This window comes from Monodelphis domestica, chromosome 1, assembly GCF_027887165.1.
Source record: "Monodelphis domestica isolate mMonDom1 chromosome 1, mMonDom1.pri, whole genome shotgun sequence".
NCBI lineage: Eukaryota > Metazoa > Chordata > Mammalia > Didelphimorphia > Didelphidae > Monodelphis > Monodelphis domestica.
In genome coordinates, this window is record NC_077227.1 from 101,638,876 (window position 1) to 101,658,848 (window position 19,973).

The 19,973-nt window shown below is 40.7% G+C and overlaps 1 protein-coding gene across 2 annotated transcripts in view; it reads right to left on the bottom strand.

Moving 5' to 3' along the window:
- The window catches only part of CASP7 (caspase 7), a 50,909-nt gene that overhangs the window by 17,374 nt on the left and 13,562 nt on the right, over window positions 1-19,973 (bottom strand). Inside the window, exon 2 of one of the 2 annotated variants that reach the window (XM_056803780.1) lies at window positions 15,335-15,447. In XM_056803780.1, coding sequence (XP_056659758.1) covers window positions 15,335-15,447 — 113 coding nt within the window. Of the gene's footprint in view, window positions 1-4,466; window positions 4,797-15,334; window positions 15,448-19,973 lie in introns of those variants that run through there. The other variant, XM_056803785.1, reaches the window with a different exon arrangement.

Below are 19,973 nucleotides of genomic sequence, written 5' to 3' on the forward strand. Positions count from 1 at the left end.
TGGAGAACTCCTGGGACAGTGAGTCTAGAAGGAATTAATGAAAGAGAATATTCTATACTCAGTATATATTCAATACACAGTACTGTGTATTGGTTCTAAGACAGAAGAGTGGTGAGTGCTAGGAATAAGGGTCACACATTTAGGAAGTGTCTGAGGCCACATTTGAACCCAAGATCTCCCATCTCTAGGTCTGACTCTCAATCCACTGAGCCACCCAGCTGCTCCCTAGACAGAGGTTTAATGATGCTGTTAACCATCCTACAACTATACCACCTGGAGCTTCCCTTAGATGCATGGCAGGTCATCTTTAGTGATAAGGAACAATTCTCTCTTTCCTTCCTTCCTTTCCTCTCTTCTCTCCCTCACTCCCTCCTTCTTTTTCTTTCCTTCTTTCTTTTTCTTTCTTCCTATTCTTTCTCTTTCTTTCTCCCTTTCTCTCTTCCTTCCTTCCTTCCTTCTTTTCTTCCTCCCTCCTTTCCTTATCTGTCTTAGAATTATAGTGAGTATTGGTTCCAAAGCAGACAAACATTAAGGGCCAGGCAACTGGGATTAAGTGACTTGCCTGGGTCCACCTATCTAGAAAGTGTCTGAGGCTACATTTGAACCCCAGACCTCCCATCAACAGTCCTGGCTCTCAATCCCCTGAACCCCCTCACTCCCCTGGTACAATTCATTTTCACTAAGGCTCATTGTTCAGGCATTTTTACATCTGACTCTTTATGACCCCATTTGGGGTTTTCTTGGCAGAGATAGTGAAGTCGATTGCCGCTCTCCAGCTCCTTTTATAGATGAAGGAACCGAGGCAAACAGGGTTAAGTGGCTTGCCCAGGGTCACCCAGATTTGTACCCAGGCTGTCCTGACTGCAGGCCTGGCATTGTCCGTGCACTCTTTCTGTGGTCAGTAGGATGGAGAATGGGCCATTCCTATTTTCTAATAAAGAAGGACTATCATTTTGGTAATTAATTAGAGTTGTCAAGCAGATAATCAGCTAAACTCTCCAGACTGGTCAAGAATAGCCTCAGAGATTTCCAAGGAGCGAGCATGAGAGATTTCCAAGGAGCGAGCATGGATTAATTAGCCTACTACAGAATGATGGCGATGTTCTGAACCACAGGGCCCAGCAGGGTTCTGACGGCAGGAAATAAGCAGCTTTCAAAGACCTGGGTAATAACCTTCAGACATAGAAGTCTGTCCTCTAGGACCGGCAGGGTTTAAAACAAAAACAAAAACAGGGCTCCTGGCCCGCATCGGTGTTTGGATTTCCTGCCCAAGGTGGAAGGGCTCCCCGAGCTAACCTCCTAAAACAAGGGCTGGGTTTACCTCTCCAATGCTGCTACAGATAGACAGGCTGTCTGCTTTCTCACCTTTTCATTACGGCATTTCCTAAAGTTTTATTTCCACTGCTTCATCCTTATCCCTAATGTTGGTAGAACAATTTAAAATCATCCTTGCAAGCATTCCAAGAGCCATCGTCAGCCAGGAAAAATATAAGTGGGGCAAAGTTGTCCTTAGTCCTGGGGTAGATTTGATCTCAATTCGGATTTCCCTGGCCAGGCCACCTCTTTTCTGCCTGGGACAACTTTCTATCTGTAAAACTAGCTTGTATCTTGCCTGCCCTACATTTTGAAAGAAAAACCTTTGCCAAGGTCATTGCATTGAGGTGGGAGAGAGAAGGGAACAATCCAAAGATTAATTTAGGAATCATAATAAAAAAGAGCTTCCTGTTTACAGCTCTGGGTCCTTCCCAGGGTTATGCACTTTGGAGTTGCTTGCTATTAATTTTTTTTTTTAAAGGAAAGAAATTTTCTTGATACTTTACGAATTTTTCTTTACACCAAACTATATGTTAAATGGTAAAATATTGGGGCTGGACCTTTGATTTGAATGTAAGGGTTAGGATTTCCTATTAAAAATGGAATAGCTCTGAAACTTACTTTGTGATGCCCCAGTTAAGCTCATACACCTCTATCAATAGAGGCCGGGCACCTTCCTTACTACCCAGAGAGTTACAAAGAATTGGAACTCAGGTCTTCTTTGGTAAGAAGGTATACTCCCTCTGCCGTGCTACTTCTCAAGCAAGATTCCCCTCCAATTATGATTTCTTAGTGCATTTATATAATGGATCTTATTTAAACAGTTTTGAATTCATTCTAAAGGCATGTTAACAAATACTAGTTATTGAACAAAAACTTCTTGTATTACCCAATACCTACAGTTTCCTGACTTCTAAATGAATGAGATTAATTTAGATTGGGATGATAATATTAATACTAATAATGGCTAACATTTACAAAATGCTTTATGTTTTGCAAAGATCTTTATGAATATTACTATATAATTATTTTTATGTTAAATAGAATTAATATAAATATAATCTCAGTTCAAATCTGGCCTCAAACACTTCCCAGCTGTGTGACCCTGAGCAAGTCACTTAAGCCCCTTTGCCTAGCCCTTATCACTCTTCTGCCTTGGAACCAATACACAGTACTGGTTCCAAGACAGAAGGTAAGGGTCCCTAAATAAATAAATAAACAAACAAAAAATAAATAAATGAATAAATTTTTAAAATGAATAAACAAATAAACAAATAAATGAACAAATCAATCAATAAAATCTCATAACACATTCCCAGTGGAATTGCTTATCAACTCTGGGAGGGGGGAAGGGAGACGATAAGAATCATGTAATTATGGGAAAGTATTTTTTTCTTTTTTAATTTTTATTTAGAATATTTTTCCATGGTTATATGATTCATGATCCCCCCTCCCCTGCTCTTTCCTCCCCATTCCCAAAGTTGACAAGCAGTTCCACTGGGTTATACATGTATCATTGTTCAAAACCTATTCATGGAAAAAAATTAAAAATAAATAAAAATAAATATTATCTAACTCTATCCACAAAACAACCCTTGGAAGTTGGGAGCGAGTATTATCTTCATTTTGTAGATAAGGAAAATGAGACAAAAAGAGGTTAAATAACCCAGGATCCTACAACCAATAAATGTCTAAAGCTGGTCAAATCTTCCTGATCCCAGATCCAGTGTTTTCTATCCACAAAGCCTCCCAGCTGTCTTAAAGATCATATAATCACAAGATTGTTGACTGCAGAACTTCAAGGGATCTGGGAGGCCATCTAGACCAGCCTCCTTCATTTTACGGAAAAGGAAACTAAGTTCTAGGGGGGATTAGGCAAGTTGTGGCCTCCACGGTCATAGAAATGGCGAGGGGTGGTTGGATTGGAAGTAAGAATTAAGAGTATTTTCCCCTAAGGACCTGCTCTAATTTAATTAGAGGGAAGGCTTCAATAGTATTATGTGGATGCTTTTCCAAGCTCACCTTGAGCATACGTGTGGGTCCCTGGCCCCTAGAAGCTATCAGAGGAACTGAAAGACTGCATAGAAAACATCTGACATGACCAAAAAATGACTGAACACCACAGAGGTCCAGTTTGAGGCATGTAGGATGTCTTCTTCCAGGCTGGTCTCCTTTCCAGAAATGTCACGGTGTTTCTGACCCCTGAAGGTTTGTGTGTTGAACAGATTCAGTCACATGGGAGATGAATCACAGAAACTAATCAAGAACCTGGGAGAACGATAAAAAAAAATCTCTGACCTAGGAAGACTCTAGGAAGACCTAGGAAGACTCTCACAATCCCTTCCTGGCTCATAGAAGAATCATGCCAGAATACATCATCGTAGAAGTACAACACACGGTCCCTTTCCAAAGGATAAGACCAAGATGGCACCTGCCACTTCCTTGGAATAAGGAGTTTCCAGAAGAGGAAATGTCTTCTGCTAATTATAGTGGAGAACCCACAGTTGTGGGCTTCTTGCCTAGAGCACTGAGATGCTGTGGCTTGCCCAAGGCCATTCCTTCTATATGTCAGAAGCAGGACCCAAACCCAAGCCTTTCTGGCTTTGACTAGAGCATCTATCCACCATACTGTAGAAGGTGCAAAAAAAAAAATAAAAATAAAAATAAAAAAACAAACAACAACAACAAAAAGAAATCAGGCTCTTCCTGGATGCTCAGCAAAATGCATTTAGAGATATAAAATTCCAGTCCTGAGTGTCATTTCCTCATAAAAGATGATCGATAGATTTTATCCTCTTACAGAGTCTGCTGCGTTCTTCAGTGAGTGCTGTGCTGCCTACGGGATGCTTTTCTGAATCAGGCTGTAGAGTAAATCCTCCAGGTAAATTCCCATTTATCCTCTACCGCTCCTTCCCAGAAGCCACGTCTGTTTTCTGCCTTTCACTGGAGTGAAAGTAGTAAGTGCAGGACCAGGCATGCTTCCCCCCAGAATTATTCCACATGGAACCAAGTCTCTGGTTTTCCAACTCAGCCTTTTATCCACATTCTTAGGGGATGATTCATTCCTGGCAGCTGACATTCCCACAGGCCTACTACCTTCCCACCCGAAGGGAAGAAAGGGCAAGAGAGAAAGAGGGTTACTGATTCGGTACCTTGGCTCTTCATCGAAAAACACTCCACTCTGCATCGGAAACAGATTCCGCCCCGCGTTAGATGGCGCGTAGCTGCTTCTTCCCTAGTATCAGAGACCGCATATTCGGGGTTAGGCCTAGCCAGGAAGCCTGACGCTGTACATCCAGGCCTGGCAAAGTAACTGAGTCAGCGAGTGGATGTGTGTGAGAAAGAGAGAGAGAAAGGGAGATGCTGGAGTTTTCCATAGGATTAGCCTCACTATCAGGCCTAGTGACCTAGCGGGGTCACAAAGGGCTGGGCAGCTACTTCTGCTGACAAGCAGAAACTTCACAGAGCGGCATCCCCCAGCACTGGCCCACATAAAAAGAAAGCTGGTCTTTAAGAGGGCCAGATAGGAGAGGCTTCCTGAATCCTTTCATGTTCACATGGTTTTAGATGTTGGAATCTACAAGGCAAAAGGATTCTTAATCGGGGGTCTATGAACTGGTTTTTAAATGTTTCGATAATTAGCATCGCTGGTTTCCTTTGTAATTCTGTGTTTTAAAAAAAACACATTATTTTATTTTTATAAACTATAAATATTATTTTGTAGAACATAAATAGGATGTTTATTTTATGGATAATATATTATATCCTAGACTATAAATAATGTTTATATTTATGTGATAACTCATGAATATTATATTATGGAATGTAAATATTTTTATATTTGATACAGAATATAAATATTATATTACAGATTATAAATATGACATTTATATTTATTTATAGGCTATAAATATATAATGGAATATAAATATGTTTGTATTTGTTACAGAATATAAATATTATATTGTAGACTATAAACATTATATTTACATTTGTTACAGAATATAAATATTATAGACTATAAATATTATGTTCATATTTATTTTATAGACTATAAATATTATGTTCATATTTATTTTATAGACTATAAATATTATATTATAGACTATACTATGTTTATATTTGTTACTGAAAATAAATATTATATTCTTATTTATTTTATAGATTAATCAATATTATATTATAGATAGAATATTAAATATAAATATTATGTTTATATTTGTTATAGAATATAAATATATTATAGACCATAAATATATTTATATTTGTTACAAAATATAAATATTATATAGAACATAAGCATTATGTTTATGTTTGTTACAGGATATAATTATATTATAGAATATAAATATCATGATTACATTTGTTATAAACAGTAAACAATCTTATAGAATATAATATTATGTTTATATTTGTTACAGAATATAAATGATATTATAGACTATACATATTATGTTCATATTTATTTTAAAGACTGTAAAATATAGACTATAAATATTATATTTATATTTGTTATAGAATATGTTAAACTATAAATATTATGTTCGTATTTATTTTAAAGACTATAAATATTATATTATATAAATATTATGTTTATAATTGTTGTATAATATAAATATTTATATGTATTTAGAATATATAATATTGATTAATATGAAATATACAACATAAATATTGTATTTATATAAGATAAAGATATTTTAGAAATACTATATTTTTATTTTCATAAAATGTTATAGAATATAAGACAAATATTCTTACATAAATATATTTATATAATATGGTATGTTGCTATATAACAAATATGTTATTACATAAGATAAATAGTTTATACAATATGAACATCACATGATAGATATGATAGAAATATTATATTTATATTGAAAACATTATTCTGAGAAGGGGTCCACAAGATCATCAGATTGCCAAAAGGATACATAACACACACAAAAATTAAGAAGCCCATCATTTAAAATAAAAGTAATGCAAAAAAAATTTTTTTAAGGCAGCTAGGGGGTACAAAGAATAGAATATGTGGTTTGAAGTCAGGAAGACAGCTTCCTGAGTTCAAATCTGTCCTCGGATACTTACTAGCTATGTGAACCTGGGTAAGTCACTTACACCTGTTTTGCATCAGTTGCCCCATCTGTAAAATGAGTTGGAGAAAGGAATGGCAAACCACTTCAATATCTTTACCAAAAACTAAATAAATATATAAAATAAAATACCCAAATGTGGTGAAGAGTCAAACACGCCTGAAATGACTGAACAAAAAGCAATGTGAATAGCCCCAAAGGAAGGAAATCAGCCCACTCACTCCTTCCTTGATTTCTTTACACAAGAAACAATGTTGCCTTTCTTAAATTTTTGCACAGCACCTGGCACAGAGGGCAAGCACTTAATAAATGTTTATTGACTCATAGCCCTTTCATCATTAAGCACTTAAGTACCACAGCATCTCTCCTCTAATCCATCCTCCCTACAATTGAGGAGCTGATATTCCTAAAGCACAGGGCACAGTCACACCCCAAGGAGCTGTTATCTCTAGGATAGTATACAAAGTCCCTTAAGTCTGGTACTCAAAGCTCTTTTAAATCCGGCCCCTTTCTATCTTTTCTAACTTCTTACAAAGGACTCCCCTCCAATAATCCTCCAGAACTCACAAACAACCCCCCATCCTCCTTCTTTGTGCCTCTGTGTTGGCAGTCTCTTGTGTCCAGAATGCTCTCCTCCTTGCTTCTACCTTATAGAAACCCTTGTTTCCTCCAAAACTTAGCCCTTTCCTGTTTCCCCCATCTGCTGGGCTCTCCCCTCTAAAATGACTTTTTCTAGAACAAGGCATATCTCATGAACGACGTCTCCCTCATCAGAGCATAAGCTTGTTGAGGGCGGAGACTTTTTAGGCTCCATTTACTTGACTTTTCCTATAACAGTTTATAGATGAGTAAACCAAGGCCCAGAAAAGTTAAATAACATTTCCAAGGCCATGTAGGTAGTGACCATGAGAGCTGGGATTTAAACTCAAGTCCTCTAAGTCTAGAAATATTTTTAAATTTTTAAATAACATATATATTTATTATATTTATAATTATTTTACTTATTGTTCTATATAAAACATTGTTATAATTTCATTTTTATGAACATTATTTCAAATTTTCATTTCATATTCATTTTTATTATTTCATTTCTAATCCTAGAAATTAGCATGATGCATTCAGTAGACAGTGAAATTAAATGGAATCTACCCTGCTAGACTGGCATAGTGCCTTATATTATTAGTACTTGATTAATTTTTTTAAACCCTTACCTTCCATCTTAGAATCAATACTGTGTATTGGTTCCAAAGCAGAAGACACTTCCTGTGTGACCCCAATTGCTTAGTCCTTATCACTCTCCCTGTCCTTAGTTACAAAGACTCTTATGTTATGTTATGTTATGTTATAAGGAAATTTAGTAAGAATCAGAGCTGCTATTGTTTTTTAAAATTACTTCTCCATTAAATCAGACATAGTTCAGTTTTGAGATGGGGGGGGGTTGTTTGGTGTGGCTCAATCTTGTGATTTCATCATGGGGTGGGGATTTCTGGTGTGGAAAGTTCTTGGACTCATTTGGATATGACCCAAGTCTTCAAGAATTGCCTGGGGGCAGTGAGGAGGCCCAGTGGATATAAACTGCCTGGAATCAGAAAGACTCATCTTCCCGAGTTCAAATCTGGCCTCATACACTTACTAGCTGTGTACCCCTGGGTAAGTCACTTAACCCCACTTGCCTCAGTTTCCTCATCTGTAAAAAAGAGCTAGAGAAGGAAATGGCAAACCACTCCAGTATCTTTGACAAGAAGACCCTAGATGGGGTCATTAAAGAGTCAGACATGACTGAAAAACTACTGAATTGAGCCAAAGTCATACAAATAATTGGCATCAGAGAGAGGATTTAAATCTGGAACCTCCAGACTCCAAGTACAACCTTCCTTTGATGCCCACTTTCACTCTCAGGTAAATCATTATCAACTAGTATTTTTAAAAAATACACTCGAACTTCCAGGATGTTTTTCTCCATAATAACTGCAATAAAATTTACTTTTATATTCACTTTTCCTTTGAGAGAATGAAAATGGCCACTTATCAAGCACTAGTCAGCTTATTGCAAATCAGCACTGACACTCTCAGATATATTTCCACAACTAGATTTAGGAAACTGCCTAATATCACTGCTTGCAAAAGGTTCATATCGTCTGATCTCTTTGTTTTCCTTTGCCCCAACTCTAATAGTATTATTTCTTCATAAAAGTTAATTCTTTTTTGCCAAAGGAAAAGGTAGACCACCTGGATCTCTCTCATAATTACACAAATAACACATTTTCTATAGGGACTTGTTTACATATAACACATCCTAGCTGTGAAAATAAAAATCACAGCACACAAGAAAAATGAAATAGCATTTCTTAAACAACCTGGGGGGCAGGTAGTAGAACAAAGGACCCCCCCAAAGAAAAGATACTGATGACAAAGAAAGAGTTCTTGATTTGAAACAGGGCCTGCAAAATAGGGGGTTTACCCGTTATAGAAATGAACCTTCTTTGTCCTCTCACTTTTCTTCCTGTGGTTGTATGAGAGGGTCAAACCCCTGATTTCATGAAATCCCTCCATTTTTTTAATCTGTTTTGCTTCTTTCTGACCTTGAGCTAAGGCTTAGATGGGATAATTCTGATTTCCTGGCTTTCTCTGCCTGTTTCATCTTCTACTGGTTTGTCTCTAGAATAATGATTTTTGAAGTCCCTCCTAATTTAACAAAAAACAAACAAAAAAGCCTGTCTAGTCAATCTTATTCTTCTCTGTTCTGTGATATCCATCCCCTGTTCTAATTAGTTTTTTTACTCCAAAACATGCCAGGATGAACCCAACTTTCTTCACAGGATCAAAGATTTAGAGGTAAAAGACAGCTTAGAGACTATTAGGTTCAACCCTTTTGTTTTATAAGAAAAGGAAACTGAAGGAGGGAAGTGAAAAGAAAGAAATAAGCATTTAGCCATTATTAGCTAGCAGTCAAGAAGACTCAAGTTTAAATCCAGCTGTGTCATTCTGGGAAAAGACATTTCATTTTTGTTTGCCTCAGTTTCTTCAATTGTCAAATAGAGTAATAACAGCTCCTGTCCCCCATGGTTGTTATGAGGATGACATGAGATAGTTGGAAAATGCTTAGCATAGTGCCTGGCACACAGTTGGTGCTATATTAATGCTATTATTATAATTATTATGCCTAAGGTCTTTATTTCTCTCATCCAGGATTCAGACCCAATTCTTCTTGACTCCAAGTCCAGCATCTTATCCATCACACCATGGACTGTCCTTTCCATGTTTTTCTAACCTAAACGAACCCATTCTTCAAGTCACCATACCACCCAGGAAGTCTTCCTGATTGGCGAAAACTGGCTCCCTTCCCCGGCCTCTCATCACCTTTAGAGACTTCTGAACAGTTTTTCCCCTTTTGGGATCCAAACGTGTGATTTCCCTGATATAGAGAGCTTTGGGCACTTCCTCCACAGACACAGAGCAACAAGTCTGTCATTTATAGCCCAGTGAAATGCCTGAAGGACTGACAGCTTGTGACCGGTGACAGGACCAGGCACACCCTGGCATTTGGGTCTTCCTGCCTAGTCACGCAGTTTCTCTAGCCACTAAACGGGTTTGACCATGAAAGGTCCTGACGAGGGAAAGAGGTGCCTCCTTCCAGAAGTGCAGCGGCCACACCGAGAAAGCAAGCACACAGGATCACACATGCCCTAGAAGGGCATGCAGAACAAAATCATGTCAATGCCGCCACTAGTCACAGCACTGCGTTCATTATTCAAAGGACATGTGCAGAATTTTAAAAAATCATTCAAGTTATCTGTCCAGGGTTAACCTCACTAATACTACACACACCCACACCCACACCCACACCCACACCCACAATATGGATATGTATGTGTATAGACATGTACCCACACTCTGTATACAGACAATTTTAAACCTACACACTATATAAACATATACACACAACACATGTATGTATGTGTTTATGTATTATAATTTATACATGATAGAAAGATAAAGATTGGCAGGCATTGAAAGATAGAAAGATATAGACAGACACAAATAGGTAGATAGACAGACAGATAGACATAGATGTAGGTAGACAGAAAGAGTAGATAGACAAACAGAAAGAAATTGACAGATATAGAAAGATATAGATAGACACACAGATAGATATAGATGTAGATAGACAGACAGATAGACAGGATAGACAAACAGATAGAAAGAAACTGACAGACATAGAAAGATAGACAGACATACAGATAGATATAGATGTATAGACAGGCAGAGAGACAAGATAGACAGACATAGAAAGAAATTGACAGACATAGAAAGATATAGACACACAGAAACACAGACACACAAATAAAGAGATAGATACATAGAAAGAAATTGACAGACAAAGATATAGACACACAGATAAAGAGATAGATACATAGATAGAAAGAAATTGACAGACATAGAAAGATACAGACACACAGAAACAGACACACAGGTAGGTAGGTAAGTAGGTAGGTAGGTAGGTAGATAGATAGGTAGATAGATAGGTAGATAGATAGATGGATAGATAGATAATGAGATAGATAGATGAGAGAGAGGTAGATTGATATAGAAAGATAGACTGACAAATAAAGATAGATATAAAGAGAGATAGAGATGGATTTATATATACATACATGTATATATAAATATATAGTATTAGTAAGCTTAATCCTGGACCAACACTATATACACACACAGTATACATGTATACATGCATGTGTGTACATATATAACCCAGATTTCAGAAATCAGACTTTACTTTTAGAACCCACAGGTCTATGACTAAGCCCAATTATAAGCACATTTATTATTTCTAAGTTGTTGGTTTAAAGCTCAAATACTCAAGTAACTATAAAAAGATCTTCCCAAATGATTCAGTTCCTACTACCAAATAAGTTGGAAATAAAATGATGTTTTTCTGCCACCTAGTGGAAATGAGACCAAAAAGCTATTAGGATCTCAGACTGAGATTTCTTGCTGGAAGTGATCTCCTTTTATAAACAGATCCAAAAGTGAGAGTGTTTGTTCCAAGTCACAAAAGTTCTCCTTAGGTGATCTGGGATCTGAATTCAGGTCCTGCCTCTGATTTTGAAGCAAATGCTCCTTGCCCACCTGTGCCCATCTTCTCAACTGTGGGAAACAGGGCTCTTTCTAAACGGTTGAGTGCCTTTCTTCCCAGGCTTTGCACATTCTTTTTTTGAGAAGCTACTTTTTACCTAGAATCTGGTTGGAGAAGGGGGTGGAGGTGGGGGGAGGGCTTGCAGCAAAGTCCCAGAGGGAAGAGGAAAAATGGTCTCTGACGCTGCTGGCTGACCCAGCTCTCCCTAATGGGAATCCTCGCAAAGGGAACAGACTTAAGCAAGGTAGGTAGGGCTGTGGGAGCTCAGGGACCTTGGCGAGCTACCAAACAAGGCTCAGGGTCCACTAGATGATCCCAATTTCTACTTTTCTTTACAAGCAGGATGCCATTTTAAACTCCGGAGAGAATGCCCCAAGAGAATGGAAAAAGAACTCATTCATTTGTAGATCAGACTGGGCAATAAACAAGGAAATTGGAAAAAAAAAAGTATAGTAATTTCACACAAAACAGATAAATGTTATTAGCAAGATCAAAAATTCCAAATAATGGTAAAAAATATGAAGAGAGTCTTTGATTCATCATTGGATGGGCACCATGAAGGATGTATGCTTCAAATGAGAAATGAACGACTCTTATTCTACAATCTGTGACCCCAAGTTCCCATTGAATAAAAATCCATAGGAAAATGCCAAGTCAGCATGGGTTTACAGTTCAGTTAAACAACAAGCATTTATCAAGTGTCCAGGCAGGCAGAGAATATTTGTTTAGCTACTATCTGATAGAACAGATAAGCCAGGACTAGAGCTTTGGGAATCACCTCCAAAGAAATCATAGTTGAATTTATGGGAGTTGGTGAGTCAATAAGAAGAATGAGAAGGGAAGAGGGTCCAGGGGAGAGACCTGAAGGAAAGTCATACTTGGGAGGTGAAAGATGGATGATGAAATAGCAAGCAAAAAGTGAAGGAATTTATTTATAGAGGAGAACCAGGAAAAAACACATTATGGAAATCAAGACGGGGGAAACTATCCAGGAAGGAGCTGACAGGAAGGGCTGAACAAACTGTGGTACATGAATGTAATGGAATCATAACAGACTGTAAGAAAGAAACACAGTTATGTTAATTAATATTATTGTTATAGGTGAACTAGAATTAATAAGTTAACTTAAGTTAATATTATTTATATGAACTTGTAGAAACTAAACCATATTAAGAAAAACCAGGAAAAGAAAATAAGACTATAATAAAGTAAATGAAAATTAAGTTACGATGAACACTTAATAACAATAATAACAACTTATTATTTTGGATGAATTTCATTATTTACCTGGCAAGGGAACAATTAGTGAGGAAAATTCCTCTACCCATAGAGGTCTACAGGAGAAAGAGTTGCCTCTGGCACAAAGAAATTATTAAGTGACTCAATCACAGTCATAATCATTAGGTGTCAGAAGAGGCAATATTTGAAGTTATATCTTTCTCAATCAGAGCCTGGCTTTCTATCCACTATGGCATATCGCCTCTATCTCTGCCAAATTATAATGACTAACCAGCCGATCTCAACCCCACCAGGAAGAAATAAATGCATCCCCATTTTTCCATGGAGAAGTAATATAGACAGTGCTGGATTTAGAGTCAAGGACCCATTTCAAATCCCGACTCTGATACTTGTACTCCTTGAGTGGTTGAGGGTAGGCCATTAACCTCTCTGAGATTCTGTTTCTTCATCTATATCTATAAAACTAAGAAGTTGGACCAGATAACACCTAAAGTCCCTTGCAACTCTAAGTCTAGGACTCTGGGTGGAATGTTGCCTATCCAGAAATGACGATCACCTAGGAGAAAGTAGTTTGAGTAGAGTAGTGAGTAGGCAGGATAAAAGGGCTGATAAATAAATGGGTGGTAAGGAAGCAAGGCTAGTGGGAATGCACAAAGTCTAGAAAACTCTTTCTTAGGGAAAATGATGGGGACAACCCAGGCTTGAAGATGAGCCAAATGTGAAGGACAACAAGACAAGGAGGGCATGGGATTCAGAGGTGGAAAGCAGTGTATAATTGGTCTGGTCCACTTTGTTAAGACCAAAGAGAGAAAAATGGCGCCAGGGAAAGGGTGATGGATTGAGAGGGCAGAGAGGGATGAGATGGAGGACCGTGGTGAAGAGGAAGGAAAGGAGAAGGGATTAGATGGTGAGAGAGAGGGTTAGGATTAGAAAGGGAATTTTCAGAGTCTGAGGTCATGGAGGGAACACCATAGGGATGATGATGAGATCCACAATATGATCCCTGCCTGTGGGGTATTAAAGAAGGAGCTGAGGAGGGTAAAGTGAGAAACTCTGCCTGAAGTTTCAGAGGAAATGAACATGTCTACAAAAGGTTCCAATAATGAAGGTGGAAAGACTGTGAGCTAGGCTCTGAACAAAGGAAGAAGACACCAACCAGGGGATATCCAAGATAAGTAGAGAACTTTTGGCACCTTGTTTCTGAGACACTGAACATGGCAGCCCTCCAATATTTCTGGATCTCTAAGGCTCAGGTCTCTGACAAATCTCCCTCAAGATCTATGAAGAGGAGTCTCTTTTGTTACAGACCTACTTCTATCTCTGGCTACCTAAGGCTCAGTACTCCCAATGCATGCATCTTTAGAAAAGATCTAATGACAGAATCCACTTGGGGGCCATCACAGTCTCATACCAGATCTAATGCATACTGGTTGGAGGTGATACTGCTGGGTGTTCACTGTGATTTTTAGATTTTCTCCATCTCGCTTGGTCTAGCACCCAGGAATGTGCACACCCACACTATACAGGCATGTGCTAGCTAATGACAAATCAGAAACAATTAACTCCCCCCCTGGGCTGTCCTAAGCCAAGCTTGAGCCACCATTGGCACATGTGAGACATAGGAAGTGAGGTAGAGAACTGCCTCTGGAGTTTTGTCACTTCCTGTGGAGAGAGCTGAGCGCCAGTTCAATCCTGGAACTTGAGTTTGGAGGAGCCCCACAGACAGCTTTCCTTCAATTGGTCACGTGGGTGAGTGATAAGGACTGACTTCCCTTCTCAGAGGAAGGCCCCACTTGGCCAAAAACTTCCGCCTTGGCTCAGCCTGAGCCAGAGCGGTTTTGAGTTAACTCCTTTCCTTTCCTTCCTCTCCCTCTTCCTTTCCGCTCTTCCCCCTCTCCCCCTCTCTCTCCCTCCTGCTGTAAGTAAATCACAAAAAACTCCATTATGACTTGAGTGTTTTATTTAAGATTTTATAAATAAATCCTTGGCGACCAATAATTACTATATTTAGTCTCAACCCTAAATTTAACCCTTGTGTGTGTGTGTGTGTGTATGTGTGTGTGTGTGTGTATTGCTAGATTGATGTGACATGTGAGGAAGCATATTATTCTGTCTGTATGTCAGAACCAGATTTGGCAACTAATTGGATGTGTGGGTAGAAGAGAAAGTTGAAGGTGGTTTCCAAGTCCGAACCATTGTTGTGCCAGTGACAAATCATGGAAGTATGAAGGATGATGGAATGAGGAGGAAAAGATGATGAGTTTTACTTCAGCCATGTTGACTTCATAAGAAAAGAGGTTTGGAGGAAGGAGGAAACTTATTTAGAGGTCTAACCTCTTCATTTGAGAAGCCTAAGGGACACTCAATTGGCTTTATACAACGGGCAGTAGGTGATGTGGGGGTGTAGCTCGAGAGAGATCAGAGCAAATATAGAGATGTGAGAGTCATCTTCCTAGAGATAACTGAACTCAGGGGAGCCAGGGAGATCCCCGAGAGAAACAGTAGAGAATGCCTTCTGTGGCCTAGAACGAAAGAAACACTTTACCTGAGTACCGCTAGGAAGGAAGACCGATCGGGCTTTGCATCCATGATGTCATCATTTTCTGCATCCCCTGCGTCACCTGCAACTTGTTTCACCGAAGGTGATTCGTCTGCCATCTATGAGGACACATAAGTGTAGATACTAAATCAAAATCACAGTAACATGTAATTAATAGCTCACATTTATAGACTGCTGAGGTTTGCAATAAATTTTCTTACACACTCTGGGATGGAGGTAGTTTATTTTTATCTCATTTTATAAATGGGCAGTTAAGTGATGGGGGATAGAGTGTCAGGCCTTGAGTCAGGAAGACATTTCCCAAATTCAGACATGGCCTCAGACATTTATTGGCTGTGTGTGACCCTGAATAAGTGATTTAACAATGTGCCTCAGTTTCCTCATCTGTAAAAATGAGCTGGAAAAGAAAATAGCAAAAACCATTCCAATATTTTTACCACGATGGGGCTGCAAAGAGGCAGACAGGACTAAAACAACTGAACAACAATCAACAAATGAAGAAGCTGAAGCACAATGGCAGTGACTTGCCACAGGTCATATAGCCAGTAAATATCAGAATTAGAATCCAGCCTTCTGATTCTCGTGATTAAATTAAGCTCTCAGTATTGAGTATAGACCATCTCCACTCAATTCCAGTTCAGAATCAGTAAGCAGAGGAATAAGTGACTTTCTGTTACTACCAACCAAACCACCCCTCAACACTACTTTTATCATGTTGCTTTTCTACACAAGAACCTCCAATGGCTCCCTATTGACTAAAGAATCCAGTTTAAATCCCTCTCCCTGGCTTTCGGGGTACTCTGTAGTCTGGCTCTGAAGTGAGCCCTAAGCCAAATCCTCCAGCCCAGGATAGGGGTGGGGGAGGGAATCAAGGGTGGAAAATAGTGTAAAATCCAATTAGTTCATTAAAGAGTAAGACAGGGAAGGGAGGAGAGTGTAGCTGGAACACATGTGACAGTCTGGGGAAAAACTATGGGATAGAAGGAATGGAAGTCAAGATGAGGGCAAAAGACAGAGCTGGGGTTGTTAGTAGTAGTCTCTCGGTGACCGAGAATGACTATTGTCTTTGTGCATTATCATCTATTGATGTACCCTCATGTGTCTTTGGAGCCCAAAGGCTGAGGCGCACAGTGTGTGGCACATGGGGCCTGGGACGCCAGTTGTTACGGGAGGTGCGGTTGTGGCCTGGTGTCGGGCGCAGTGGCAAGACCGACGTCGCTCATCTTCAAAGGTGGTGGCGGCTGGTTAATGTGGGTTCGCCAGCTGCTTCTGTCAGAGGCAGCGAGTTCTAGTTGCTTTGGTGTAATGCCAGCCCACTTCAAGTTGGACTTTAGCTGATCCTTGAATCTTTTCTTTGGTCGGCCTTGTTTCCTGAGTCCAGCTGACAGTTCACCATAGAATACCTGTCTTGGTATTCGCTGTGGGTCGATGCGGATGCCGTGTCCAGACCATCGTAGCTGGGTTTTAAGGACCAGGACTTCCATGCTGGTGGAGTTGGCTCTGTCGAGGACTTCCTGGTTGGTGATTCGGTCCTGCCATCGGATCCTCATGATTGACCGGAGGGAGCATTGGTGGAGTTGCTCCAGCTGTTTCATGTGCTTCCGGTACAGTGTCCATGTCTCACAACTGTACAGGAGCGAGCTGAGGATCACTGCGTTGTACACTTTGAGCTTCATCGCAATGCTTACACCTCTGTGTTGGAGGACTTTGCAGCGCAGCCGCCCGAGTGCTTAGCTGGCCTTTTGGATCCTGGCATTGATCTCGTGGTCTAGGGACCCGTCGTTGGCGATGGTGCTGCCCAGGTACTTGAAAGTGTTGATGTTGGAAAGCTGCGTGCCATCGATTGTAATGCACGGCTGGTTCGTTGGCCTCCCTGGTGCAGGTTGGAACAGCACCTCTGTTTTGCTGAGGCTGATACTCAGGCCAAACAGTTTTGTTGTGGTGGAGAACCCGTCCACAATGGTTTGGAGGTGATTTTCTTGGTGGGCCATGAGAGCACAGTCATCTGCAAAGAGAGCTTCCAGGATGAGTCTCTCTGTTGTCTTTGTTTTTGCAGTCAGGCAGCGAAGGTTGAATAATGAGCCATCCAGTCAGTATTTGATGTAGACGCCCAGGTCTAGATCCATCACAGCATGTCGTAATACTTGGGTAAAGTATAGGTTGAATAGTACCAGAGCGAGGACACAGCCTTGTTTCACGCCACTGGAGATGTTGAAGCAATCGGAAGTCTCTCCACCAGATAGGACTTCCCCTGTCATGTCGACATGAAAGAGCTGGATCAGTTTGACGCATTTTGCTGGGCAACTGAGCTTGCTGAGGATCACCCACAATGTGTCCCTGTTCACTGTGTTGAACGCCTTCGTCAGGTCTATGAAGACAATGTAGAGACTCAGGTTCTGCTCAAGGCATTTTTCCTGCATTTGCCTCACCGTGAAGACCATGTCGATGGTGCTGTGATCTGGTCGGAAGCCACATTGTGACTCAGGCAGGTTCTGCTCTGAAACAGACGACAGGAGTCTGTTGAGTATAACACGGGCGAGGATCTTTCCAGCAGTGGAGAGTAGTGAGATGCCTCTGTAGTTGTCACAGGCTGCTCGTGAGCCTTTGTTCTTGTATAGGGCTACTATGAAGGCATCTCTGAGTTCTGGGGGCATGTCTTCCTCTTCCCATATGCTGGTCAGTACTATGTGGAATGCCTGGAGCGCCTTTCCATTTAAGGCCTTGTACACCTCGGTTGGGATCCCATCGTTACCAGGTGCCTTGCCTGCACTCATTTACTTTTTGGACTTCCTCTATTGAAGGAGGGACGTCAAGTTGTTCAATGGTGCGGTTTTGGGGGATCTGGTCAAGGGCGCTTTGGTCGACTGAAGAGGGTCGGTTGAGAAGCTGACTGAAGTGTTCTTTCCACCTGTTGCTGATGCCTTTTTTATCTTTTATGAGAGTGTCACCGTCAGAGGATAGCAAGGGAGTGGTGGTGGGATTTAATGGCCCATAGACAGTCTTGAGGGCACTGAAAAATTGTTTGTAGTTTTTTGTATCAGCAAAGCGCTGGATTTCTTCTGCCTTTTTTTCCCACCATCAGTCTTGCATCTTCCTGATCTCACATTACGCCATGGCTTGGAGAGACTTGAATCTGTCCTTTTTAGGAGCAGAGTTTGGGTTATTTTGCCACTCCATAAAGGCTTTGTTCTTCTTGCTCAATAGGTCTTCAATAGCAGTGTTGTTCTCATCGAACCAGTCCTGGTAGTTGCGTTGTTTGGGGCATAGGACTGCCTTTGGTGTTTCCTTCACTGCGTCTCTGAACTGGTTCCATTTCTTGGTTGAGCTTCCAGTGAGTGGTCTCTTGGCAGACAGCTTGTTGCCCGGGCAGGACTGGAATGTTTGCAAATAAGATGGATCTCTAAGACAACTCACGTTGTAAAATGCACGAACTGTCTGGGCTCGTTTTGGATGGCGAGGCACAATGCTCATTTGAAGAGTCACTCTAACCAATCGGTGGTCTGTCCAGCATTCAGCTCCTCTCATGGCTCTGGTGATCTGTACATCCTGGATGTCTCGCCGGCGTACAATGATGTAGTCAATGAGATGCCACTGTTTTGATCTTGGGTGCATCCACGTTGTTTTATATTTGTTCGCCATTCTGAACACAGTGTTCATGATGGTGAGTTCGAACTCTGAGCATTTGCTGAGTAGCAGTAGGCCGTTGTTGTTCATTTTGCCCATGCTGTGTTTGCCGAGCATTCCTTTCCATCTTTCATGGTCCTGGCCAACGCGGGCGTTGAAGTCTCCCAGTAGTATCAGCTTGTCATTTGTGGGCACTGAGTGCAGGACGGTACTCAGGTCAGAGTAGAACTGCTCGATGGTCTCCTCTGTGCTGGTCAGTGTTGGGGCATATGCGCTGATGATTGTGGCATACCGGTCTTTGCTGAGAGGCAAACGGATCTTCATGAGCCTCTCACTGATGCCCACAGGCAAGTCTGGCAGCTGTTTGAGCAAACTGGTCTTGATGGCCAGGCCAACACAGTGGATTCTGTCTTCATTTGAGTCTCTACCTTTCCAGAAGAAGGTGTATCCAGTGCTGGGTTCGCTAAGTGATCCCTCTTCTGGTAAGCGTGTTTCACTTAAGGCTGTGATGTCGATGTTATATCGCGCCAGTTCTTTGCTGATTAGAGCTGTTCTTCTCTCAGGTCTTGGGGTATTCTCTCTATCAAGTAATGTCCTGATGTTCCATGCTCCTAGTAGGAGTTTCTTTGTATTATGTTTTCTTTGATTTCAACCACTTAAAGGGATGACCCGCCAGCCGCGGTGTGCTGATGGGGTGTTTGTAGGGCAGGCAATGTTTGGGACACCTTTTCTAGTCCCCTCCCTTGATTAGGGTGAGCAGTGCTGTCCTAGAGAGGGCTGCTCAGTTACCTAGGATGCTGCCAAACATCCCTGCTGCCCTACAGGGCCGCGCGACCACTGGTCCGTGGGCCGGCTATGTGCAGGATCATGACTACAACTGCCAGTGGTCACCTCCACCTGTTGCGTTGACACTCCCCCATCACCGCAGGTCTTGAAGAGGGTGGACGGGGTTAGGATAGATGAGTGTGCACAAAGATAATTGTGTGTGAAGGAGATTCAA